General features: G+C 44.8%; 1 protein-coding gene across 1 annotated transcript; it reads right to left on the reverse strand.

Moving 5' to 3' along the window:
• Positions 1–478: 478 nt before the first annotated feature.
• Positions 479–17692, reverse strand: LOC309881944 (high mobility group protein HMG-I/HMG-Y-like). The gene is made up of 6 exons (XM_082768506.1): positions 17427–17692; positions 9828–10037; positions 9553–9639; positions 9038–9085; positions 5846–5930; positions 479–3416 (listed from the first exon to the last, which is right to left on the reverse strand). Exons 2-6 carry the CDS (start codon positions 9915–9917, stop codon positions 3331–3333), a joined length of 396 nt encoding a protein of 131 aa, XP_082624632.1. The 5' UTR covers positions 9918–10037; positions 17427–17692; the 3' UTR covers positions 479–3330.
• Between the last annotated feature and the right edge of the window lie 10099 nt (positions 17693–27791).

The following is a 27791-nucleotide window of genomic DNA, read 5'->3' on the forward strand; positions in this document are numbered from 1 at the left end:
GAGAAGGCAGGCGCTTCCAGCCTAGCACATCCCAGGCAGCCAGAGTGCAGAAGGACAAATTTCAACTTGTCTGTTGGCCATATTTTCCTTAAACCAGCTGAATTCTGAGACAAACTCTGGATTTCTTGGCTTACCTGCAGTTCTGTCCAAGACAGCTTCACCCACATTGGGGGAACACTGTGGGCAGCACCATGGTGATATTTTGTTTCAGAAAACAAATTTGCTTTCTAACTCACCTTTTGGCCCACAAACCCATAACTTGGGACTGGTTAGGAAAGCTGTCAGATGAACTGAAGAGGCTATACAGAGGAACAGAATTAATTGTACAAAAAGCTGTGGCACATACAGACTTCACTGTGGAGACTTCTAGATATAGACATGAAGCAGAATTAGCCTGTATTGTAGTCAAGCCAATTCCAAGGTACTGTAAGATACACAAGAGGCTACTATTAGGTACCAACACTTGTTGTTGTTTTTTTTCCTGGCTTGTTACTCCTTGTTTTCACATAGGTCTGCAGGTGCTCCTGAGTGACCAAATTGTGTTTTAGAATGTCCAAAACTTTTTTTTTTTTTTTTTTTTTAACTCCAGTAAAGAAAGAGAAAAATGTTTGCCTAGAGAGCCTAGAGATGTGTGTGATCTCAGGTTGTTGCACATAGAGGAGGCAAAGCCAAAGCCTGAGGTGCTACATTTTATACCTTTATTAAAAACAAACACTGAGGCTAAGTTCAAATTGTCAAAACTGTTTATGCCTACACCAAAATGAGAACCATTTATGAGAATCTTCCAAACTTTGCTAGGAAACACACCGTGTCATCTCCACTGTTCTGATCCCACTGCAGTGACCTGTTTTTTGACTCAGACCCACTGCCTAAGCTTAGAAACATTTGAAACGCATTTGTTTAGAGGTAGGATTTGGCTACACAGAAAAGGTATGAGGAATAAGAAGTGTTTCTCTCTCAAATAAGAAAAACTAGCATGAGAGCCAGCCTAGCTCTCTGAAGACAACTGGAATTTTGTCTGCTTTTAATAGACATTGACTTTCATTCCAAGTCTCTGCATAAAAGTGGAAGCTGAAGTTATGGACTGGTGGACTGGGATTTCAACTACATGCAGAGTGGCTCATAATAGCGTGGAATTCTGGTTGTTCCCAAGCAGTTACATTTTTTACAGAAATCTGTTTTCTGCTGTGGTTTCCCAATAGAATATTAAGAGGTAGCAAAGACTAGATTTTTTTTTTTTCCCCCCTAAGAGGAGTACTTTGAGTGCATATCCCAGAAGAAATCCATTTGATTTAGGTCAGCAGTGTTACTATTTAACTGAGGCAGTTTCCATCCCTACTGCATGTTACCAGCTGAGAAAGGACTCACTAGTGTCATAAGAAAAGCTCAAGACTCTTACAGATGCCATGCCTAATCCATTTAGAAGAAGCTGAAATTCCAGTTTCACATGGTAAGAGCTATTACTCTCAGGTAATAGGACTCAATTAAATCTACAGTACAGTCTTGAAGGAAAATGTTGAATTTGCCAATCCACTCACAAATCAGGTATTGAAGTTGGTGAAATATCCTAGTGTGTCACTGGGGTGCCCTTTGAATGCAGATGTGAACTGCAGATGAAATTTTGTGTCTAAAAAAATGATAAAGAGGAAATTTTGCGTCTTGCCCTAACCTGAACTTGGAGGAACACCAGTTGGATCTTCTCCTGTAACTATTGATAGTTATAGACTTGAATGCATGGTGTCCCACCTGGATTTATCCAGCATGCCTCATTCTACAGCATAAAGTCAGACCCTGTGATCCAATCCATTAAATCCTTGATTTTCCGATACATGGTAGAGGAGGCAAGAAGGGTTAACATGATGCAGTTTTTCTGCTGAGACCACCAAAGTCCATGTACAAGAAACTACTGTTAGGGCAAACCTGACAACACAGAATTAACATAATAAGAACCCTGGTCGCTACTAAATGGCAGACTGGACAAAATGATCTAGAGGAGGAAAAAACAGTTCTTCTATTTTCTTTCTCCAGTCAGTCCTTCCTCTTAATCCTGCAGACGTTTTCTTGTGTTAAATACATGCCTGCTAAGGAAACAGACCTCTGATGAAAGGATAATAAATGAGCTCAATATATACTGACATTTCACGGGTTTCTGCTATGCACTGCCATAAATTTAAAGCCAATTATGTTCTGGTTAAATATTTAACACTGTAAAGCTAGCCAATTTTACATCTTGTCAAAGATAATTGAAATACCCACTTTGTCCCTTTAATAGGCAGGCAGAGCATCCACCAGATGGAAAATAACCACAGGATTTCATTGTTTGCAAGTGGGTAATGGAAATACCCTCATTCCTCAGAATTCAGGAAGATCAGCTCCGATGCTGAAAGTAGAGTTGACATACAATGTGCTGCTCTCAGTCCCTGTCCCAGAGCTACAGGACACTGCTGTCTCCCAAAACTAAACTGTATCAGCAAGCTTTTATTTGCATAGCTGCAACACTAGAGGACCCCACAAACGCACATTATAGATGAAGGTACGACAGTGATTTAAGTTGAATCCTGCAGCTCTGAAGGAAGCAACCTGTGGTTACTTTGGTTCTTTAGAGGCACTCCTTGGAAGTGATGAAATCCAGTGGTTGTGACTAAGCTTGTAAAGATTGTTCACTCAGAGTTGCTATCAAATTCATGGGGAGTGCCAGCAGGCCAAAAGCTAGTTAATGGAAGATGGCCTGAGCTGATAGCACTAGGATAAAAATTTCAGAGTCAGTCCTCAAGATGCCATGGTGTGAGCTTTCCTCTAAAGCACCCAAATTCCTGACCACATTATGTAAGCTGGAAATGCCATGAAGGCTTTTTTTTCCGATACAGGGAGGGAAGGACTCAAAGTATCTTTCAGATAGAGTCCCTGTGAGCAAATGAGCAAAATTTAACTCTTGGGACCACTCCATCATCTACCAGAGTTGGTATGGCATAAATTCAGAATTTAGCTATATAAATAGATTTCCTTTCCCGTATCTGTATTACTGAGTCAACACTGTCTTTCTGTTGAACTATTGCTATCTGTGGCAGCACGAGGCACCGTGTTACTGAAGATACAAAAGATAATATCCTTACCAAAAAATCTACTACAAACTGTCAAAGGCAACTCCCTGAGAAAGCATTTTTCTTTTTGTCCCTTAAGTCCCTGCTTGGATGGCTGGGGTAAGCCAGCAGACAGCAGGAGAGAAAGATTGGGCAAGATTATCACAAAAGAAGAATTCAAAATATGACAATAAGAATGCTATTTGCTTTCCAGTCCTCTGGCTTCAGCAAGACATGAGCAGGTGGTATACTACTGAGCTGTGGCAGGGATGTTACTCAGAGACTTCCTAAGACCAGTAGTTTTGCTGGGCCTGGAACCGTCTTTTCCAGTGATGCCTAAAGGGAGAAATCATGGGAGACAGAGTTAGAGCTCTGCGTCGAGGAGCCTTGCTGCCCAAATGCCCAGTTACAGAGTCAGTGCAAGGTTAAAAGAAGGCATAGGTCCTTCCCAGACACCCGAAGATCTTCACAGCAAGATTCTTGTTCTTGTACTGGCTTTCAGACTAAAGCCAACATGAACAGCTTCCCCTGACAGCATGCCTCAGAATGGGGCCATTGAGGGCCCAGAAGCTATAGTTTGTGTGAACTTTTCTGGCTTCTGCTAATGCAAACATACAGGGGAAAAGAAGAGCTGGATCCCCAGCTACAAAGGCCATGGGAAAAATATACAGGTAGCTTTCAAGAAGCTCTCCTCTCTTCTCTGCACCATGGCGGGCTTGCAAGTCTGGCACATTTCTCCTTCAGTTCTTGCTGGTTCTTTATTCTCCCCAGACAGGGCTGACAGAAAAGCAAGGAATCAGTCACTGTCCGTTTCAGCAGTTCTCTTAATACTGCAGACATGAAGTCCAGTGCAGACGCCTTTCCCACTCAGAACTGTAGAGAATACAACCTGCAGCATGACCAAGCACATGCGTCCCCCCTATGCCCTCCCACTAGCACAGAATCTCAAAAATCCTCACCTGAAAGGAAAAAGCAAACTAACCAACCCCACAATAATCAAAAGCTCTGGCTGTGCCCATAGCAGAAGATCATTATGTGACTGCAGACTCCTGCTAACAAATCTCAGAGCTGTAGCCTCCTACATGAGTAGCACAAAAGCCGTAATATATAAGTTAAACCCAGACCCATAGAACGGGTTCATCCACAAACTTCCCATCTGAAAGCTGCCACAGCTGCATCTCACTTCCAAACAAGCCACAGGACCTCTAGTTTCCAGAATAATTCGTTTCTCCTTTTCACCCAGCAGTTTCTAAGACAAGCTCACCACCCAGTCTCAAGCACGTGAGTGAGTAACAACGGCTATGAAGTTTTCCAGAGGACTGCCAGGTTTCATACCGTGCTTGCAATCCCTACTGATTTTTAGCTGCTTTTCTCCTTTACAGCAGCACACCAGGTAAAACTGCCCTCTCTGTCCTGGCACTGCTGGGTGCAGGAGCAGGGCGGTTGATGCCACACTATCGTGTGCCTCACAGCTGTCTCCTGCCGGCCGCAGCATCCGCTGCTCCCGTCACGTCTGGCTCTACCTCATTGCGACACGAGGGAAACATTCCTCATGTCACCGCCCCGGGTCCCACTCAGAGCAAAAGGAAGAAGAAAGTGCCCACGTGGGCTGTGGTTTGGGCGACGCTCGTGAGCACTGCCGGAGGCAGCGGGGGGCTGGAGGTGAGCTCGTCACTCGCGGGCCTGCGGCTCTGCTGAGCTGAGCGCGCAGCGTGGTGGCAGGAAGTGATACGGGAGCAGGGGCCCGAGAGGAAACTGAATCGAGCAGCTGAGGTTAACTGCTCCGGCGTTTTATCATGTGGCATTTCCAGGGACTTTCTAAGAACCCGAGGTTGGGTTCGGCTGCCCGGTGTCAGTTAGGTCGCTTCGCACACCATGCTCCACAGCGCTAACGGCAGCGGGACGAGGGAGCAGCTGTGCTGACCACACAGCAAAACAAGGCAACATCTGCCTCTCCGGGGCTGCTGGCCCCCTTCCACCTCCCGCTCAAGGGAATCTTTGTAATGAATTGCTTCCTACAACACTCACTGAAGGTCGGGCTCGACTGCACACGAGTTTGGCTGGCATCTACCTCAGGAACAGTCCTACGTGACACAGAACTTGCACTTTCCTGCATCTGCAGTGCTACCGGAGCTGTGGGTGGTGCATCTGCATGCTCTCGTGAGTGATAACTGCTATTTGTTATCTCATCTCAGAGAAGCTTAGATAGCTTTGCAGCCCTATATAGAAACCTGCCAGTGTCGTCATTCACTGCTAGGGCGCGAGCCACTAACAAGGAGCGCTGCCATCGGGTGCGACCAGGGAGGAGAGGGCAAGGCTATCCCGGAGGCAGGCTGGAATCAGCACTAGCATATCCCAAATGTTAGGGGCTCTTCACAGTTTTAAGTAAGACCTACATGCAGAAAGTGAATATACACTATCGTAACACAGCCAGGCGGTTTCACTCATACTGTATGAGTTTCACTCAGACTGTAACAGCAACTATCACCTCCGATAAAAGGCATCTTATAAAGATAAATATATAGACTCTTCTCCCACCCCTCTTTTCTGCCTCTGCTTCTGCTCGAGTAGCCACCACCAAATTAGATGGAAGCAATGTGCTACTCCTCCTTGTGTTTCTGGAAGCCTTCCAAACACTCCTCTATTTGTAGGGTTTACCAGAAAGATTGCAGCCAGTGCTACAGCCTTGGGGGTACATGCATGGTTTGCTAGGAGCATGGTTCCACAGTTTAGCCCAGTGTAATTACAATTATCTAATTTCAAACCTTGTGTGGCAGGCGCTGAGTTCAAATTCAAGTCACTGCTTCCCTGAGGACTTCCTTCCTCAGACGTTCCTTCTCGGATCGCTAGCTGGGGCTATGAAGAGAAACACCAGAAACAAACAAAATCCCCCACATGGAATCAGTATCAGGAGACAAAATTGCAAATGCACAAAGTTGATTAAAAGCTTTTGGCTTGGCATCTATGTTATTTACATAAGACCGTGCAGTGCTGAAACTATGCTGACTTGCCACCACTTCTTGTGTCCAACTGCATTCAAGAGCATGTGCCAGTGCATGTAGTGCCTATGTGTATTCACAAGAGTCTCTGAATGGCTGTCAGAGTACATAATAAGCCCCCACATTTTCAGTCTTTTATGAGACATGAGTCCCACATCTTGAAAAACCTCCCCTTTATGCAGCTACAGAGATTTTTTTCATCCTTGAGCACACAGTTTCCTGTCCTGAAAAGCAAAACATTTTGTCCATTGAAAATTCAAATCCCAGGATCTGCTCCGTTTCTTCTGTTTCGTCTTTGCCCCCCAGAAACTCTTCAGATGTTGAACAAATTTTGAACTGAAGCATCACAATGCTTCATTAACCAAAGTGAGGATGAAATATTTTGAATCTCTATAACAAAAAAAGTCAGTGTGCAAAAAGTTTTAGCTTCGGTAAACTGGCAGTAACAAAGCAGAAAGTTTTTTCTTACAAATTGCTACATATCTCTTTTGTTTATAACAAGAAACACCTAAGTTACAGCTCTGGCACACAACTTAATTAATTTAACCACAAACCCTCTATCCTATCCCTAGAATGGCAGCTACTGCAATCTGTAACGTCAGAGAATGGCCGGAAGAGTCTTTCCTGACCTCATTTGTACCCTGTCAGAGATGACAGATAGCTGTAAATGATTTCTAGAATGCTATAGATGTTTACAGGCTGGACAAATCCCTGAGCACGCTGATCTAATTAGACCTGCTTTGAGCAGTGGTTTGCACTAAAGGACCTCTGGTGGTCCCTTCCAACCTGAACTACTCTGTGGTTCTAAAAAAGGAAAGGAGCATAGGCACACACAGAACCAAGGAATCCTGGACACCTGACACAACTATTTGTATATCCTGAGAACCATCAGGATGCTCCAATCTGTTGGCTTGCTTCTGTGCATCAATAAGGTCTCAAGGAAGAATAAACTGCCAACTGAACTTATAAGGAAATGTTTCACTTAGGCTATTATTATTGAAAAATAAGAATTTCCATGGAAAAAAAAAAAAGATTTATTTATTTTTAATGAATCTTCTTTCAACAAAAGAAGGGAAGCTTGGTGAGGAAACCTACTCCAGCTAGCTTTATTTCAGGTATTAGCTTCTGACAACACACACGCGGGTCTTTGTGCCCTGAAAGATGCTGGGCAGCACGTGCATCACGCTGCCTGGCTGCTCCTGCTGCCTCCTCCACTGTAAACCCTACAATAACAGCGCTTCGCAGCCAAGGCTTCCCTACCACAGTTCAGACTGCATCACGGTAACAGCAGAAGCTGTGACTGAATTTATTCCTCCCCCAGAACTTCCTTGCCTGCTTTCCCTTACCAGGCTGACAGCTGAAAGGCACTGAGCACTCCTGAAGGTTAAACTTGCCTGTTTCAGATTGTACGAGGAATGCATAAATCAATACCAGAAACTCCATGAGAGTTGGAGTCCTTTGGCCTCTGCATTTGCATTCACCCACTGGAGTTCACAGCTACACATACAGGACACATCAGTTTGTACCTTTGTCCAAGACAAGGTGATAGCTGTAGGCTCCACCAGTTTAAGAAATAATTTATTTAAATTACTCTATCTTGCATCCCCTTGGAAATTTAGAGGCCTGTGTATTCACATGCCTTCTCCTGGTGACCAGGCACTTTCCACCAAGGCTCAATTCTGTATCACCTGAGGTCTTCCTCCTCTCCGAATTTCTGCCTCCCGTCAAGCACCTGACCAGGTCAAACCACATCTGCAGATGAATATCCCTCATACTAGTCTCAAAGTCAGCAATATCCAGACTGTTTCCAAGCTACTTACCAAACCCTGACTTCCACTGGTCCCCAGGGACAACTAACACCAGTCTTTGTCTGCTAGTCTGCATGCAACCACCTGGATGCCAGTCCCTGACCTTGCTTTTACATGGTGAGTACACTGCCTGAAGTTGCTCTGCTCTCCCCAGTCCCTCTTCTGAGATTCAGTTCTGCAGAGGGTTTGCAAGTTTCCCTCCATTTCCATCCAAGAAACATTTGTCTGTCAAGGTCATTATCATGTCAGAAAAGTCTTTTCATCTCTCTCACATGCTGGTACTCCCTCCCTAGTGAAGATTTCCTTCCAAGCCTCCTCTGTAGCCCTCACAGACTGCACTATCCCTCTGTTTCTGCTGATCCAGCTCTTTCCATCCCAAGTGTTCCTGCAGCACTGCAGCTGTGTGGCAAACCTTTGTATTCCTGCAGTAAGTGCACAGCTTAGGATTGGTCTAGAATTCTTTGTGTCAACAAATACACACTAAATAACAGTTTGTGGTTTGTCTGTTTTGTTTTTTTGTTAGTTTGTTTTGGTTGTTTGCTTGTTTTTAATCACCCCTAATGATATATAACATGCCATTAATTACTTGCAGGAGTGAATACCCTTATTGATTTAAAACTTTTTCTGTCAAGTCCTGAAATATTCTATCTTCATCTTCTAACTACCGATTCTTACTAATCCTTTGTTTGCTGCATGTAAGAGCCTCCTGCTGGCAGGATTCAAAGTTTTGTCATTCATCAATTATTTATTTATTTATTTATTTTTGGCTAAACTCTAAGTTTCTTCTTTTGAGGCAAACTGACATGCTAAGCAATCACTCCAGTTCGTCGGGATTCTTGGGAAGACAATCTCTCTGCTTGAGAATGGATGGGAACTCTGGTCTGACCTCCCAGCCTGGGAAGGACTGTAGAAGACTAATACGTCTTAAGTATAGCAGCTCTCCTGGGCTCCCAGGATGTTTCAAGAACTGAATCTTGGGAATGAGGTACTGGGAGGGCAGTCAGAGCTTCCCTAATGTGTTGGATTCCTGGGCCAGCTAGGCTGAATGTCATTGCCAACAGAGAGCCTGAGAACAAATGCAAGAGAAGCCTCCCTTCCAGCCTGGGCTCTGTGGATGGAGAATAAGAAAAGGACTGAACGCTGTACTCACCCACTTGCGGGGCCTCCCTCTTGGCCTTTTTCCAGCGGGAGGTTCTACCTATATTGAAAGCAATACAAAAAAAGTATTTTCAATTCTCCTATCTGCTGCACACTGTGACTAAATACACTGAACCTGCCCAAAGTGACCTCTGCATAAAGGTTTTGTGAGCCAAACAGCAGAAGGTGACTAAAGCTGGGGATGGAAGACAGTTGAGGAGGAAACACCTGCCAGACTGTGCTGGTTGTAATTATGTTGCAATGGCAAAGGAGAAACTCCAGAAGGAAGCTGCTGAACAGGCAACGACAGCACAGGAAGGCCAGAAAGTGAATTAGGACTAAGACCATGATAACTGTGACAACTAAACAACAGTGGCAACTAAAACTGAACTGAATGAGGGGCAAATTTCATTGCCTATCCTTAATCTAAGAGAGCCCTCCCTGCCTGTCCTTCTAGTAATGCTCGTAGAAGGGACAGCCAGCTTCTCTCTTCCTCCTCATAAAAGCATATAAGCCATTTACTCTCACCATTTGTCCAATTACAGTGCTCACTTTCTTGCTTCCTTTTGGCCTTCCTCGTGGTTTCTTCACCAGCAATTGTCCCCCAGCTTCCTCCTGAAAGAGAGAAAATTTAGCAGGATGATCCCCAGAATAACTTACTAGGTTGTCTCTGCTTTTCCAGATGCTGAAACAAACTAGAAGATAGGCAGCACTACCACAGCATGCCTTCCCTTCCCTTGCTCTTTACTGCCTGCTAGTATCACAGCAACCTCAGGCAGACTCTTTGGATGATGCACACTTACCCGTGGCTGCTTCTTTGGTCTTCCTCTCTTTCTCTTCAGGCCCTCAGTCAGTGGAGATGAACTAGGGTTCACTGGCCTCTCGTTGCTCATGTTGGTTCTTCCCAGTTTCCAGATGATAATTCAACACGTTATTTTCCCATGGGATGGAAAAAAAAAATTGTCTCCTCTTTCTTTCCCAATCTTGTTACAGATTCTCTTCCACCTGCAAGTCTAGAATGATGAGAAAGAATCAGGTATGACAGCTTGCTATTGTTTTTATCAGCTGGGAGAGCTTGGGACCCAGCAGACATCCAGAAGCATAATTACGTTTTATAAACCTTAATGGACCATTCTTTTTCACAGCCCATTCCTCAGCTTTCTGAGGTTCTTAGCTGAAGGAGCTGATTGCTCCAGGTGCATAAGCACGTTGATATCTGCATCCACCTTTCTCTCGTTAGCCAACTTTATCCAAGCTGACAAGATGATGTCTTCAGCTCCCTGAACTCCCCTCTTTAGAGGCTTCCCTTGTCTGAGGAGGAAGACAAAATGGTAGTAGTGAGTTATAAACACCACAGTCAAGGGTAAAGCTTCAGTTAGAGCTCCTATATTATCAGATACCAAAGCTAATCCTGAGAACCAAATCCACAGCAAAGAGAGCCTTATACCAGGAGAGTATGTACAAGTGAATTTGGCCCTGGAGCTGTTCCTCTAGAGTTTGTTCCCCATCACCAATTGAACAGGCACCGTCTGGACCACAGGAGTGATGGCCTGACCCTATTTCAGCATACAGCCTCTGGTCCTGCACAAGACTCACTATTTCCTATAGGGTAGAAGAAGTCACCCAGACATGGATTTTGCTTGGTCCTGAGCACTGGTTTGTCTAACACAAGTTCCGCGTGAGCAGGATCACCAGTCCCCATGCCCTATTTAGTGCCTGCTGTGGTTGGAACAAGCCCTGATCTGCCTTGTTTGCTCTAAGAAATAACCAAGATCATGAGCTGTTGAGGGTACATAGGAAACCAATGGCTTTCCTTGCTTCTGCTTGAGGTTGCAAGTTCCTCTGGTGTTGCTGCCAGAGAAGGTGGCAGTCTGACTGTAAGGCTTTACAGCTTCACATCCCAGAGCAGGAACAGGAGGGAAGAGATCTTGACCAAAAGCTCAGCTGGCACTTTACAGGATGTGGAGTCATTTGTCTTCCTTGCATTTGAAGTAAACCCCAGCCAGTGATTTGTGTACAGCTCCCATTTTGCTGATCTGCTTGGAAAATGCATGTACAACCTCCCCCAGACCTTAGGCTTCCCTTTCTTCTTGCACAGAAGGAGGAAGGGCTCAAGAAGGTGTGAGGCACTGAGGGAACTGAGCCTGGCTAGACAGGGCTTGGCAGAGCTGGCTGAATTCTCTTTTGTCTGTAATTCTTACCACAAAACAAATATCTGAGAACAGTGTGGTTGGGAAAGCAACATCATTGCCTGCTTAGGAAAGCAGGGATATGAACATGAACAATGCATTTCTACCTTCTGTGTGAAGCACGTGTCTTCTCCTCTCATCTAGAGGTTGCAAGCCTAATCCGACTTGCCTATAGAAGCTCTTCTACTCCCACCTGAGGACCATTTTTGCAGCTGTTTCTTCCACCTTGTTCATTTCTCCTTCCTCACTTTAGCAACATCCTTAAATAGCTCTGTAACAATGCATGGGGCTTTGTCCCATCGGCCTTTAGTGCTGCTGGGTGCCCAAGTCCCTCCAGCAGGCTCCGCCTGAGGCGGTAAGGGCATCAAGGTAAGTATGGGCACAGCAACCCCATGTAGAAGAGTGGCTATTTCCAAATTAATGGTGGAGGGCAGGAGCTGCCTTCAGTTCCAGTTGACACACAAGCTAGTGAACCCCTGGAAGTCCTTTTGGGTATGCTGCTGGGACCCAGCTTGTAGAGGCTGCTGCACTCAGCTTTTCTATCAAAACCTCTTATCAGAGAGTGATGGAAAGACCGTAGCTCAGTTTTGAGTTCAGGCTGCATCTGGAGGGTAGACAGTTAGGAAAAAAAAACATTTCTTTGTACTTGCAAGCCATGCACAGTTGCCATCAAGTCTCTCAGATGAACATGAAACACTTCTGCAGTCTCTTTCAGAGAGGAGCTGTGCTTTTAGAAACCGCTGCTGGAGCTTTGTAGTTTGATCAGATGTTCATGTTACAAAGGTACAACAAACATTCTGCCCTCTGGTCCTACTGTTTTCTGCTTTGCCAGCTTGTGCCAGTCACACCTAGGCCTCAAATGGCCTCGTGCTGGTGCTGGCACCTGGGAGGGAGTCCCAGCAGTACAGTGACCCCAGACTGCCCAAGGAGCTGAGGACCCTCGGTACCTCCTCCCAAGGGCAGCTCAGAGGTGGACATGGCTGAGGTAGAGCCCAGGGTGCTGTGTGGGTGGTTTGATGCCTCCTGAGCCCGTCTTCCCCTGATGTCTGCAGAAAGGGAGCAGACGCTGCCATAAGAACAGACAAGCGTGGAAGTGCCGTCCTCACCAGTGCACTGAGAGGGGATTAGGCTGCTCTGACACGGCTTCTACCTCTGGATCACAGTCATTTGAAAGCAGGCTCAGTGCCTCTTTGAATTCAGGTTGTAATGCTAACGTGTGGAAAAGTTACGCAGGAAACAAACACGTCCTTGGGAAATATCAGATGTGCATTTTGGCCCCCATTTATCCAGGTATTGCCAAAGCACGAGGGGCAGGATGAATGATGGGGTATGGCAGGTATCGTCAAAGATAACACACAGAGTTGCATCTGGATGATTTAACGGCGCTGTGCTGATAGGACACTTAAGTGTTTTGGTTATTTATTTTTCTGTACTGTCTGCTTGGTCGCTTCACACTGCAGAATCTGGAAACATCACTGGCAGAGGCAGCAAAAAACCTGCCAGCCTTTGTGCTATGTTTTAACAAAACATATGCGGTCATGACAGACACCAAAGCCATTGCTCTTAGTGACACAGCCTCTCTCAAGAGTTTGCTCTAACTGAAGCCTGCATTAAATCAAAGTTTTACGTGACAATAATCAAGTGGGAGCAACCACTGTGTGCAGAATTATTTGTTCCCCAGGTGCAGAGAAAGTCAGTTCTTGCATGATGATCATTTTCTAAACCATGCTAGACTGATGAACTCTGCAATGCCTTTCCTATACCTGGCAAGCCTTCCACAGACTGGACACAAACATATAGAGGCTGCTGGGAAATATCAGTGTCTTTGCATAGGTCTCCCTTCTGTCACCCACCAGGTACACACTTCTTGGAGCCTGGTGCAGAAGGAGAAAAACGCAAGCAAAACGATCCTAGTATCAGTCCTTTTAGCTTTTGTATGCTTTACGTGACTCAATGTAGAGGAACGTACAAAGGAAAAGCACACACTGAGGTTCTACTTCAAACTTTTCAGTGATAGCTTTACATATATATAGATAGATAGATGTGTAAACACATCAATATTGACTCCCACTGACCAAACACCAAGCATGTTTCTAGGGTCACTGTGCTCACTACTAGAGTGCAGCCAGCAAGGCTGAAATCCATCCTATATACCATCCATAAGGGATGATGTATAAATCCAAAAAAAGAAACTCTAAAAAAAAATAATCTAAAAAAAAGCCATCCAAGTGTCCGTGTGCCTTAGGTTTTCTTCATGTCAGCTGTGTATGCAGCTTTGAAAATGATGCAGATATGTGAAAACATGATGTTGGCAGTATTCAGACCCATAAGCTGTGGAGCCCTCTCCTGAAACGAAGCACCTCATGGCCCAGAAGCATTCCCCGGCACCTGGCAGAGGACCAGTGATACTGATTGCCTAATGCTTTGCACCCAACTTACGTGTTAAGTTGTAGGAATCCAGTTTTTCTACCATACACACGTTCTCAGGAGAGAAAAACTCCTCCTGATGGCAATGCAGTTGTAGACTAACAGAGTACTGAGTAATGTACCTGAGGGTCTTTTCCCTTTCTAATTACTACAGAGGGAGCTGGCCTGCTGACTTCGACAGGAAAATTAAATGGCAGATCCCCTTCCCCTTGATTCCTTGGGGATGATAAACTGTTGGCTATGTCCTTGGGAGAAATGCCATATGACACGGGGATGCTTGGGGGTTTTAGTGCGATGCCTCAAGCTGTGAGCATGATTCACAGCAAATGCTGCCAGCGAATGAGCGTCTAGCTGCAGTGCCCACATACAAAATACAAAGCTTAAAGCCTTTTTCAAAGCATAATGAGAGTGTGATTATGAGACCCTTCATTGTAGACTTAACACTGCTGCTGTCTCTAAAATAATAGGAAAAACCATCCACAAAGCACGGCTCCCACTTAGTGGCACAGCGCTATTGTTCTGCTGTCACATGTGACAAAGTGAAGCCAGTGTTACTTCACTGACAGCAGCGTGGCCACTCTTTGGTCCCTCTGGTGCAGGAGGGAGGGAAGAATTTGGCCTGAGCCCCGCATCAAGCAGAGGAGGATAACAGGCTGTTAGCAAAGACATCTAAAGAAGGGGACTAAGAAGGCAGGGCGGAGAGAAACCTTTCATTCCAATAACCGTAGCAGTAACGATCTGTGCTCGCATTATGAGAAATTACTTTCACCTTCCGAGAAATCAAATGCTCACGTCTTTTCAGATCTCGCAGCAGATCAAGAAATACCACAGCTTGTCATGTTTCTCCATGGACTTTTCTACCAGGCAGGCAGGACAGCCAAGTGCTGCAGCATCTCCCTGGGGAAAGGGCAGTGGCAATAACGCACTGGCAAGCAAGTCTTATCTGGCAGATTTTTCTGTGGAAATGAGGAACTTCTGGGCTACTAAATCAAGCTTGTGGCAACAGCAGGTAACTGTCATAGTCGCATAAATCACATCTAAAACACAAATAACCTCTGTAGGTTATTTCCCTAACTGTTTTGGGTGTCTGGTCTAAGCCTTCTTTGGTCTTATGCTTTAAAGCCCGCTATTTTCCATTTTAATGGCCAATTTGTGTCATTTATTCTCGCATCAACAGTCCTTCAGCAGCAGTATTTCTCTCTCCTCCATTTTTAAGCCCACTCAACCAGATGTATTTTCACAGATGAACCAGATCTCCTCCATCTTGAGAGGCTGAACAAGTAAAATCTTCCAGTTTCTCTGCATGTGATTGTTTCTCCTGATAATTTTGGTTGTCATTTTCATCTTTTCCAACCTGAGCTCAACACTTCTGAATATGAAAAGATTCTTACTCAAAAACATTTCCACTGAGGACAGCTGACTAACTTAACCACTCACCTATCTGAGAAGCATGGGCAGGACAGTTCAGTGGAAGGGAAAAAAAAAATCAGCTCCTGTGTAATGTTATTAGCATGAATTTCCAGACTGATTCGACCAGCAAGCCATTCCACCACCTCCTCCAGCATATCTTGACTGCTAAAATATCCAGCTCAGAAGACAGAAAGTATTTAAGCTTACAGAGGACAACAAATACAGGAACCATACAGGCTTCCATGCTTCACATCAGTGCTAGAGACCAGCTCAAGGCATGAACGGGAACTTCTGTATTTCTGTCTAAAGTTACATTTCCGACTTCATTACAGATTTCTCTTTGCAGCCCTAATGAAAGTGCCTTCATGTGTTTCAGTTCCGCACCCACAAAATGGTGCGTAGTTCCCTGCCTGCTAGATATGCTGGCAGTGAGGATGAAGGGAAAAACCTGAGTAACGCAGGAAGAGGCCCCCCGGTGCCTGTTCTTCTGGGACAGCCAGCAAGCAAGGCAGGTGCTTCCAGCTGGAATAAGAGCTTATGGGCTTAAGACCTATGTACTATGAGACAATATCAGAAGCTTTTTTTCATATTAGAGGCACACATAGCCACATGAGAAGAGGGTTGTTGATAACCAAGTTTCAGGCAATGATGCAGACATGGACAGTCTCTGTTCCCCATTTCTCAGATCCGAAGTATCCATCCTCAGCACAGTGTCAGCACGTTGCAAGAGGGTATTCATAAAGAACCTATGCTTGCTGCAGTGCCTGCCTTCTGTGTCCAGATACTTGAGCCAGATACTACCCTGAGAGGCACCTTGACTGCCCTAATCCATACCACAACAAATCACAGAAATACCACCAAGCTGTGTCGTAGCTAGCCTAAAAAGTCTCATTCCTTCCTCTGAAAAGTGGGGCCTGTGGAGTGAGTCAGGCCACATGTGACACCCTAGCTGCACTGTGGGCCCGTCCGCTCACATCCCTCAGCCTTGCCCTGAGGGATGCTGCACAGCTTCATAGTGGAAGGCCTGGCATCAGCCCTGCCTCAGGGCCATCAGTCTCAAAGCCGTGGCAAGAAGCCACGGGCATGGCAGGCAGAGCAAGGAGGCAGTTAAACCAGCCCAGAGAGGACACAGAAAGCACAGCTGGATACCAAGAGCAGACAAGAACAAGTGGCCTGGAGCCTGGTCCTGCCTCTGATCCTGAGCGAGTCTTCCCGTACTTCCAGCATGATTCCATAATCTTACAGACAGAAAATGTGAAGTATTAGCGCTTGCCCTCAGCCTGAGGTGGAAGGACTGAGGACCTTCCCATTTGTAGAACAACACCAAGAACCTCCAGCAGGAGAGAGCAGGGCACGGCACTATCGACTCGCTGATGTGCCGTTCAGGAGCACAAGGGAGAGGCTGTCACAACTGAAGAAATACAGCCCAGGATTAGCCACATCCTGCTGAGCACCAAAACAGACCTCCACCCTCTTTCCCCAGGAAGCTGAAGGCTCGTGGGACTGATTTGACCCCAAGCTGCAGTTCCCTGCCCTGGGACCCCGGCACAGAGCAGCACCTGAGCATGAGCTGGGGCTCTGCAGAGGTGCTGCACGCTGCTCTCACACAGTCCCAAACCAGGCAGGTAGGGGATACAGGACCCAGCTTGCTGTCTCCATCGAAGGAAACATGTACCAAAATCAAGACCCCAAGTCTTGAGGCCAGGCCTAAAGCCTTAAATGCACCTCCAGCACTTCTCCCAAAGCTATCAAGCTACAGTGACACTTAATGCCTCCGTGCTGATTGTAGATCCCCTAACACTACACACGAGGAACACGTAAAGATGCTGCCTTAGAGAATTTGTCCAAAGCCCCAAATGTTCACTAAAGCATTCTCCTGTCTCTTAAAGTTTCTGTCCAGACCCTAGCACCAAAAAATAATAATAATAAAAAAAGCTCCCAAGACATGCAGGGTCAAAACAGTGGAGAAAAACAGCAGTATTTACAGGGAAGTAGGAAGGTAAGGAGAAAAGCGTGGTTCCTGAAATAAAAATCAAATCACAGTCATGTCTTATTTGAGATAGCATCAAGCCTCACTACTCTGCAGAATTACTATCATGTTCAGTTTGGCTACTGACAGCCAAAAAACACTGTCCACATGCACAAAACCAGGAAATAGCCCTCTGCGTTTCCTGGCAAGGAGAGGCGTTTCGGCAACCCAAAACAGGGATACACGAGGCAAGCAAGTGCCGTGCCTTAACCTACTTTCAAACAAGGTCTCAATTAGCAAGATTATTAATCCCCGTGGCTGAACAAACCCCAGTGTCTTGCAGAGGAGCTCTGCATACACGTTTGAAACACAGGCTTGCTGATGCGGTAGGAAAGGAACGCGATTACCTGGTGAGAAGTTGGGCAGCGCCACTTGACCCGGCCCCAGCAGACCTAGCAATGAAGACAGGAGAGAAAGACAGAGGTATCCAGCAGTGACACCCCTTCTGCACGGGAGAGAAGCAGCTAACCGAAGCCTCTGCACACATTCATTTCAGGAGCCGTACACCGAGCCGAACGCTATTTATTGCGCTCCCAGTTAGTGATATGGAAAGCAGTGTGAGCACTGCCAGCGCTCTCCTTCTGATGGCAGTCCTGAGCACTGACAGCAAGTGAAACCCAGCGCACTTCAGCCTGCCTGGAATCTCACACTGAACTGGCAAGAACAAAAAAAAAAGTCCCAAACCAGACCACTTACAACAGGCAGGCTGTACCACTGCCCCGCTTACTAAAAATAAAACCGGTTTCCGAATGATCTGAATAAAGGGGACAGATCATTTCACAGCTTTCCCTATTTACAGAGGCTAGCAAGAATCATGCTTGGCTCTGTTTTGTGAAAACAGTTGCACGAACAAAACCCACAGAAACAGGTAGCCTCAGGAAGGGTTGTGATGACAAAGTGGTTATTAATGTGAGTGCAAAGTATGCTTGGGGCATTTACTATAAGCCACAAATAAAAATGGAAGCTGACTTCAGCTGAGATTAAGCACATTTAGAAAGGAGATGCTGCATGGCTCTGAGTTCGGTATTCTAGACTAATTACACGAACAATCATTAGAGCTGGCAGAAGTCCCCAAAACTATTTAGCAGAGGAGAACACAGACTTTTCATATGACTGACTCAATATTTTTCAGACGCACATATCGGGGTTTTCAGCATATTGTTATTAGCAAAAACAAAGAATTAAAATATCTCAGTCTCTACCTGTATAAAACCCATTACAGCATCTTAGAGACAAAAGTCTGAGATTCTTTGTATCAAAGAGTAAATTGCTTATACTGATATACTGACAGTAAAATTAAATAAACTGAAGTGTTTTGTTTTTTTTGTTTGTTTGTTTGTTTGTTTTTTTCTTCTCAGAGCCACCCATATATTAAAAATAAAATAAAATGACTTGAGTTCCTAAGTAACTTCTGAAAACATAAGGCACCTATATCACTTAACTGTAGTCTGGAAAATATCAGTCTCAACCTTACGGACATGGGAATGCTCATGTCCTGGTTAACAACAGACAGAGGCCATGGAAATGTGTCCAGTTCTTGGGGCTGCCCCATGCTTCCTACATGACCTCAGGAAAGTCACCTTCTTTTTGCACTCAATTTTCCACGCAATGCAGGGATAATACACAAACCAGGTAGCATTTTGCTTAATCAGACAACATTTTTGGGGAGAAGAGATGCAGTTACACAGGTCTTAGGAAAAGTAGCTCAAGACTTCAGTCATAGCTCCTAGCCACTCATAAAACCAAGTCAACACAGATGTTAAGAAAAGCCTTTGACCACCCCCTTACAACAATGCTAAATCCAAAAATCAAACTAGTATACATATTCATGTACCTGAAAATTATTATTTATTTTATATGCTTAAATCTACCCAAAATCTTACTGCATACACACTACTGTATTGTTATTGAAACATACATTTTATTTTTAAATTTTAATATTATTTATTTAATATATATATCACTAGAGACAAAGTTGAATGCCTACTGCATGAATATAGTGCAACCACAAGAACTATGACAGAACCTGAATTGTTATCCATTGTATGAAATGAAAAAATCTTTATGTGGCAAGGAAATATAGAACTTGATCCTACAGCACTAAACCAGAGACAGTTGACCATCCACTTTTAACAGTGCTAAGGAATGTTATTAATATTGTAGCGATTAAATTTCTAGTTAGAAAGTGTCAGATGACTAAATTGGCACATGCAGTTCTACTTCGTCCTTATTGAGCATATATTGGATGATAGCATCTTTAATTTCATATCCACACTTCATAATTTCATTAGCACTTAAGGCCAAGAGAAACAATTAGATCATTCTGTATATAAATGACTGTCATTTCATCATTACCTTGGCCTGAGTCCAAAACTTTTGTATTTGACTGAAGCATCTCTCCCAGAAAATTATGTCTTCTTGATTTAAAGACAGCATGGGATGGAGAATGTGCCACTACTCTTGGACATGTGTTCCAGTGGTTAATCCCCTTTAAAAAGGATGCCTAATTTACAATTCGATTCCTGTGCTTTCAGATTGCAGGTGCTGGTTCTTATCATACTTTTCTCAGATAACCACCCAGCCTACCTATTCCCTACCTCCCCTACTCAGCGATACTCCTACACTGTTATCAAGTCCACTCACTATTCTTCCTCCCCCCAAAAAAATTAAATTGAGTGAGCTTCTCAAGTGTCACATTGTAAAGCTTTCTTTTTTTCTCTCTCTCTTTTTTTTTTTTTTTTCTTTTCCCTAAAATCATTTTTGTGTCCCTTACCTCAACTTCGAATATTAATACCATTTGAGAAGGAGGACACCAAAGCAGAATGCCCTCCTTTGGTAGCTGTCTTGACCCCCATTAAACCAGAGGTAAAATTAATTCCCCTTTACCACTTTTGTGGTTTAACAGCCAACGATCATACAAGCCCTTTAAGCAACATAAAGCATGATTTTTTCTGCAGCACTCCCACCCACTTCACAGGCTGTCCCTTCCACCCAGTTAACATTGTTGTTTCTTTCTACCCTTGTTGGCCAGTTCTTTATTACACTGTGCAACCCTTTTTCAGAAGGCAGAATTATCTGTTTTGACCTGGACTTTTTAGTGGCAATCCTTATCCCACCATTTAACGGCTTTACAACCAATTAACTGCTGTGTTCACCACTGCCATATGATATGATAGTAGTCGTATATTTTAGGGGCAGGGGAATTAAGATCAGTATTTTAGATATCAGTAGCTAAGTTAGAAGTTGCCAGCAAAACAGTTTTACCACGTGCTGATTCCATCCAGCTAGGTACGTGAGGATCCCATCAAAGCTTCCCCTGGGCACACTGGCAGATCAGGTCCCTGTTCCCTCTACCCCTGCGTTCAGATCCCAGGGTATCTTCCCCTGGGCAGCCTCAGTGCCAGGAGGTAAGCTCTGAAACACAAAACTGGCGCTCCCTATTTTCAGCATACATCAAACAAGCAGAGAGCTGTGCTAAAACAGAGACCTGGATCCTGGTCACCAGACGCAGCACAGAACTGCGGGGACATTGTCCACCCTGCTTCACCTGGAACTCCTTGTAGGAGCTGCTACAGAGCAGTGCAGCTTCTGGCCGAGGGCTGAGGCACGGTCACAACAGCACCTTCTGAGGAAATTTCTCTTGCAGAGGCCCCATAAAGGAAGAACGAACGTGAACTGAACCAATCAGCAGAAAAAGAGCAGCTGCCAAATCTAGAGGACAAGAATCCTTCAAATTCCCTCTCCGTAGAGGTAAAATGAAACGAAACAAAATTAGCAAGGTTTCTACTCTTGAGTGACTTGCTGAGATATGCACGTCCTGAGATGGATTTGTGCATTTGCAGTGACACTTGCCCTACACGAGGGCTAGCTTGTGTCTGTGAGATAGCTCCCAGTTTCCTCTAGGAACCATCCAGATTTCACCACAATGCAGTGCAAGTCTCTGCCTGCCTTCCTATTCCTTATCTTCACTCTTCCAGAAACCAGGCTGGTCACCATGGTATAGTACGATATACATAGACTAACACCAGCTGTAGATTCATTTGTGTATAATCCTTTTCTGTTAGACAGGTGTATATAAAGAGTTTCATTCACTGCTATCCTGATCTTGTCAGAACCTCTCATGTGCACAAACCTGTATCTTATAAACATAATGAAAACTAGTTTCGTAGTAATTGTTCTATATATGCTTATTATTCAGGTTGTATTAATGAATATTTTAAATGGAGATTAGGCTGAGCTGTGATTTCCACAAGATAATAAATAGATTTGCTATGCCCTATTTTATCATTGTAATGGAAGTGTGCCTCATAATGCTATATTTCATAATTCTTTTATATTATGTTCAACAGCAATTCCAACTCTCTGGATGATGCAGGGTTGCAAAATCTGACTTTGAGAAAATTGTGGACTTGCTGGAAAGCCTCCAAAAACCAGAGGCCTAGAAATGAGAGGTGAGAATGAGAAGTGAAGAGAGAGCAGCTCTGCCGCAGGCAAGGAAGGTACAGGTGGAATTAGAAAGAGCTCCCACCTTGCTCTGTACAGCCACATGGAGACATTGTGAAGGGTGGCCTGGAGATGGCCTCAAAGGGCCTCTGTAAAAATCAACCTTCTGCCAGTAGATCACAGAATCATAGAATAGCTGAGTATGAATGAAGACCGGACCACAATGAGAAAGTAAAGGAATAATTCTATAATTCTATAATTCTAATTTTTGACCAAAGGGAACCAAGAGCATCACCAGAGGACTCCACAGCAAGCTGTCTGTATCAGAGGACCACCCCCTGGCTAAGAGGTAGAGTAGAAAGGCTATGGCTGAGGAGCAGACTGGCAGGCATAGCAAGCAGTGTCCCAAATCCTGGGGGGCAGGCATACATATGGAGGGAGATGCATGTTTGTGTGGGAGACAGCTCAGACCCAAAATTATCCCCTTGGTGCCCATCCCAAGGAGCAAGGCAGAATGTTTGAAAGGAACGAGGAAAGTATCCTCATGAATGGATACCTATGGCTACCCAAAGGTGCTTTGCTGGCAATGGGATTTTACTGGTTTTCCAGTTTAAAGGGTTGGATTCCTCTAAGAGAGATGGGATGTAATATGGACAAATCCATCTGCTCCATGACTGAGTAAGGGCCAGCCAGAAGATTGCAACATTCATCTCAGGAGGACTCCTGGAGTGATTGTGTCCTTTTTCCAAGGTTTCCATAGAAAATTATCAGAAAGTTCTCTTGCATGTCCCAGCAAGAGAAGCAGATTTACGTCCCAGACTATGTCAAGCACATTCACACCAAAGGAGAACAGCAGCGTGCACCATGCTCCCTTCCCTGATTTTGCAGCGGGTATCCTGTATACTGCTTCAAGACATTTACTGGAGTCCTTCTAGGTCTTAAGTGACTGAAAGAAGCTAAAGCTCACATACACTACTGAACGTCACCCACTTTCTTATGATCAGGCTGAAGTGTTCATGAAGTCAGGATCCTTAGGAAAGCTGTCTGCAAAGAACGAAGGAGCATACTGATGGATTGGCTGCTGAGCCAGTGCCAGGCGCACAGCACAGGGACAGCCTGCAGGCTATGCCCCTGGCAAGGTCCTTGCTGTTGTTTTTTTCTATTCAATCTTACAACAAACAACTGAGCTTCAGAAGGAAGCATTCCCTTCCCCAGAACAGAACCAAAGCAAATTTGCTAGCCACGGGTGTAATATGTAAAGACCTAGAGCTAAAAGGCATCGAGAAGCAATCACTAAAGTGTGAGACCCACTGAGTAAAGCCAAATGACCAGATTAGGAGGATGCCAGGGCAGGGGACTAAGGCTTTAGTCTCAGCATTACAACTGCTGGGTGCAGAATGCATTCTGTACTTGAAGGATGATTACGGTGAGGCCCCATCGTCATAATGGGCGCAAGACAGCACAGCCCTAACTCCCTGAACAGATGGAGAAAGCAACTTGTGTTGTCCATGGCTGAGACACAGCTTGCAGCAGATTGTTTAGAAAGAATTGCAGGGCACTGTGTATTTTCCATGTTTGTCCTGTTTTTACCCTTCATTTCACTCTCCCTCAAGGAAAGGCATGCTAACACGTATGACAGAAGGACACATTTTGTCTTACCGATGTCAAAAAGCTACCGAGAGAGAGAAGGGGAGGAAAAAGACAGCAAAATGGAAGTGCCTGAAGGGTTGCTCCTGTTCCTTTACTAGGAACAACCCGTGTCCTGGGGAGAAATCGGGGATGCTGTTAACCTCAGAGATGCTCTTTACACCTTCCGAGAAGGGCAGGTGAAATTCTCTGTGTTACCACACAGTGGCACTCTCCCCATACATTTCCCAGAGGTAAACTGCATTTCCCCCCACCCCATTATCAACGTATCCGTGAGTGTAAATGGCACTGAGCAGACGGGTTTCAGAAAGCAGTGGTAACAGAAACACATGCGGCTCGGAATCAGCGGAGATGGTCAAACACCTGCATCGACAAAACAAATATTAGCTGATTACAAGCTGTTAGAAACCAAATACTAGGAAAATTGGATTTTAAAATTGCTGGTAAATCTGCTCGTAAGATTTGATTTTATTTTAAATATATTTTTTCTCTCCTCCCACCCTCTTCTCTACACACCCTTCCCTTGCATTTCAATTGTCTGGCTTCACCATTTCGAGATCTCAGGCACTTCATGCCACTTCTGTCTTCCGCAACTGGGGCAGCACCACAATAAACTCTGGCAAATCATTTATTCGCCCTGCCTTCCCCTGAGGAAGAGCCCCAGAGACTCCCAAGGAAAACACACACCCATCAAATCAATCACCACTACTAGTCACACGCGGATTTATTCAAGGTGAGAATGGTGAGTTGGATAGGACTGTGGCAGAAAACTGCACTAGGCAAGGCAGAGTGAGGGAGAAGCAGGGATGAGCTGGAAAAGTGCCCTTCACCCCAGCTTTCCTGATTGGCATTGTTTTTTCTTCTTAATTGGTCCTGGGGACAAACACAGGCTTTGATCTTTATGACCTAACCACTGCATGCTCTGCACAGAGACAAGGTGTCAAGGCTGATATTTGTATTGATGCACACAAATGAGAGGAATCCTACATGATGTGAAAAATCTTGTTCTGCCCTCCTGCTTGATCTCAGGATGGGGCCACGTGCTACAGCAGGTAGGAGCCTGCCTGCTCATGATGAAAGCTGTCTACCCAACACTCTCCCCCAACTGTAAGTCATAGATTGTATTTTTGGGTGGCTGGAGATAGCAACTCAGGTGTATTTGTCCTCCAGTAAGGTTGAATACCTGTAGCCCAAGCAATGCCCTGAAGTTTGCCTTGAGCCCTGTCCTTTCCTGCTTCCACCCTCACTCCCCCATTTACCCAGCCCTTATGAAAGGCCTTGTGCTCTGCTGACAAAAGTGAAAGGTGAGTCTGTAAGTGACAGTGAATTGCAGCAGTAAGGCATGCAGTACCTTCAAGGTGCAGAGGGAAGAGGGGTCTCCAGAAAGGGTCCTATCAATTTCCAGCTATTTCTGATCAGTCTCCACCTTTGCAGCTGCCAGTTCAGATGAGCTAGGCTAGCTGCCAGCTACCCAAGCAGAAGAATTCCAGATGCCTACAGAGATCAAAAAGATTATCATGTGTGTACGCTATAAACACCAGTGACAGCAATTCAGCTGGGTGAGGGAGCTCTCTCCAGAGCCAAACCTCTGTTTGGAGGCTGGGCTGGAATAGTGACTCCAACAATTATCACATAGGATTTTACCTCGGGTGACTTTGCCTACCCTTTTCAGGAAAGAAGCTTGGGTAGGAGAGCAACATTCCTTAGGAGAGGCAATTCCATTCTATATAAGAAGAATCACTCTAGAACATATGAGGGAAGCACATTCATGTTAGCTCAGGCTGTGGTTTTCTTTGGAAAATTTTCGTTTTGATTGAGATGCAGTGGACAGTCAACCCCAACCCACACTCTTCCATCCTTAGTATAGTCTCTCAGTCATGTCTTTTCCAAGCTGAAAACAACTTCTCATTCAGTCCTATACCGAAGCCATTCCAGGAACTCAAATCCCATCACTTTATATGCACAAGGACTGTTTTTCTCTGCATGCCTCACTTCAGTTATTCACATGAAATTTCATCTGTCATTTTATTGTCTGGTCATTCAGTCTCAAAGTCTTTCAACAGTTTTTCCACTGTTGACCATTATCTTTGCAGTCTTGAATAACAAATTTTATCAGCAAAATTTGAAGCCCACTGTTCATTTCTGACCATGTTCTATGGTACAGATCCAAGCACAGATGCCTGAAACTCCCCTGGAAACATCCTTCTACTCAGGTAACTTTTCTCTCATTTTCTCCTACCCTCTGCTTCCAGCCTCTTTGCCAATTACTTATACATCTTGAAACTGTCTCTCCTAGGCAATGCCTGCTCAAGTTCTTGATTTGTTAAGGCTTCTGGCAAATTGTTCTTATAGAAATCCAGTATCATCTGGATTGACCTTATCTACATACTTTTCAAAGAACTCCAAGAGGTTTGCAGGTCAAACCTCTTGCCTCTACAGAAGGGATGTTGACTTTCCCCAAACGGATTTTATTTATCCTTTTGTTGACTATTTCTATTACACCTTTTACTAGTTTATATACTATATATGCCAAGCTTACAAGCCTTCAGTTTCCTGGATCCTCCCCAAACCATTTTTTGAAGATTGATGTTATATTTACCTACCCTCCATGCTTCAGGTGCCAAGAAATTTTAAGAGAAATGTTACACACTGCCTTTGGCAATTCAGCTATTTCATCCTTGAGTTCCTCAGACCTCAGGTGAAACCTTCCAGTCCTGGCAATTCATTAGCGCTCAAGACTGCTTAAATGTTCAATTCTGGATCCAAATCACAAGTCTGTTTTGCCAATATTTTATGTTCTATGACAGCGTAGAGGAACAAGAAGGAGCTCTCAACATCCTCACCAAACAGCCAGGGGAAAGAGCTCAAGGACAGGAGGCTTATGAGAGCTGGATACAGAGCTACACGCACATCCTCCCACACCAACCCCTCTCACAAACCTACATGGGAGGGTGGCCTCGTTACAAACATACCAATGATCACTGTGCTCAAGAAGTAACAGTGAAGCTAAATTACACTTCTCCAGTACCAATCCGTACCAAGAGCTCCTGTTCTGACCATCTTGCACTAGTAACTGCTATGTACTCATGATTCAGGAAATGGATATGTTTTCAAGTAGTTTAATTGTCCATCCATTTGCCAAACAGAGCATTTTACTAATTGGGTGGTTATCTTGGAACAGATGCATATCACTCAGGTTAACCCATTTAGCCTGATCAAGGACACCTGACCATCAGACAGCAGAGCCCTGGTAGGGTCTTTGCTAACCACCAAACTGGGTTGATTGGATGAATGAACACAGGAGCATGTTCCAAAAAAAGAAAAAAAAATAACAGAGGCTGTGTTTGTGAAGCATTCACATTATTAAGGGATGAAAGAGGAGGAGGTACTTCACTGCAGAAACATGGATGGGAAGACCTTTTCCACTTAGATACCAAGAAGGCCGGGACAGGAGATGCAATGACTGAGCTCTGCTGGCCTTCCTTATGCCTCCATCACCCCCCGATATAGGTGCTATCAGCACAGCTAGCACCACAGTCAATGGTACAAAATAGTCATCTTTATGCAGGTATTTTATTAACAGGAAATGAAAGAAGGTAAAACATAGTCTCACCGTGCTGCACCCTGCTCCTGACACTGGGATTCCCTGCTGGTATGCCAGGGGCAAAATGGCTTGCACCCCCACTTCTCCTGATCACAGTGCTGTAGGTCCAAGCCTTGTCACACCCCAAGGGCTCCAGGAGGAGTTTCCTGGGTTGCAGAAAGCAGGGGAAGGGCACACACCCACTGCAGGACACCTGCAGAGGGATGCATAAACTCATGCATACCTCAGAACAGATGTTGCAATTTGCTTGTATCCGGTGTTACAGATTTGGGTGCCAAAAGAACAGAAAACACTGAGCTTAATGTTAAAGGCTTATAAGATGTGATTAAAATATTTACAGCTTGAGCAAAACCCCAATAATACTTCTGGATTGCATGAGATTTTTTCACCTCTGATTTGTAGCCTAGAAAACTTCAGCAATACACCCGTGGCCTTGAAAACAAACAGATTTGAGGAGCAGCAATGTCAGCTAAGTCCATAGACCTGGACCTGGTTTACTCTGCCATCTGTCCGTGGTGTTCACACAGGCTGCTGGCGTTGCCCACCTGCAGGCCTCCTCTCCTGTGTCTGGTGTTGTGCCACCCCTGAGAGAAGGCAACTTCTCATTCTGCAGGTGGTCTCTGCATCCAGCTACTCTATTCCCACACCCCCATGGGCCTTCTTCACCTCCCATCCGTAGCCTCCTTGTATTTTAGGGATTCTCTGCAAACTTTCCTGTCCCTTTTTCACACCAGGGGCTCTGGAAATTCTTCACTCCTCCAGAGGACTCTGTTTGCCCCATTTCTCTCCTCTCTCAACACATGCACTTCACACTTCACACATATTCCCTTTACTACACTTAGTCTAAGTGCACTTCGTTCTCTGCAGTTTCTCACCTGGGCTTTGAAGTTACCCCCTTGACAAGGAATTAATATGTCCAGCTTTTTTCTTTCTTTTTTTTTTTCTTTCTTTTTTTTTTTTTTTTAAATCTTAAAGTGCCTGGATCACATCTGCATCCTATGCTGAGAAGGCTGAACCT

This window comes from Aythya marila, assembly GCF_965140915.1.
Source record: "Aythya marila genome assembly, chromosome: 10".
Classification (NCBI taxonomy): Eukaryota; Metazoa; Chordata; class Aves; order Anseriformes; family Anatidae; genus Aythya; species Aythya marila.

Excerpts from the sequence above, each read along its gene's own strand:
- LOC309881944 (XM_082768506.1), bottom strand. The coding sequence starts at position 9,917 with ATGAGCAACGAGAGGCCAGTGAACCCTAGTTCATCTCCACTGACTGAG. Across the intron at positions 9,086-9,552 it reads GCACTGTAATTGGACAAATG|GTAGAACCTCCCGCTGGAAA; the intron begins GTGAGAGTAAAT and ends CTTTCAATATAG. Across the intron at positions 3,417-5,845 it reads CTCAGCGCCTGCCACACAAG|GCATCACTGGAAAAGACGGT; the intron begins GTTTGAAATTAG and ends TTCTCCCTTTAG.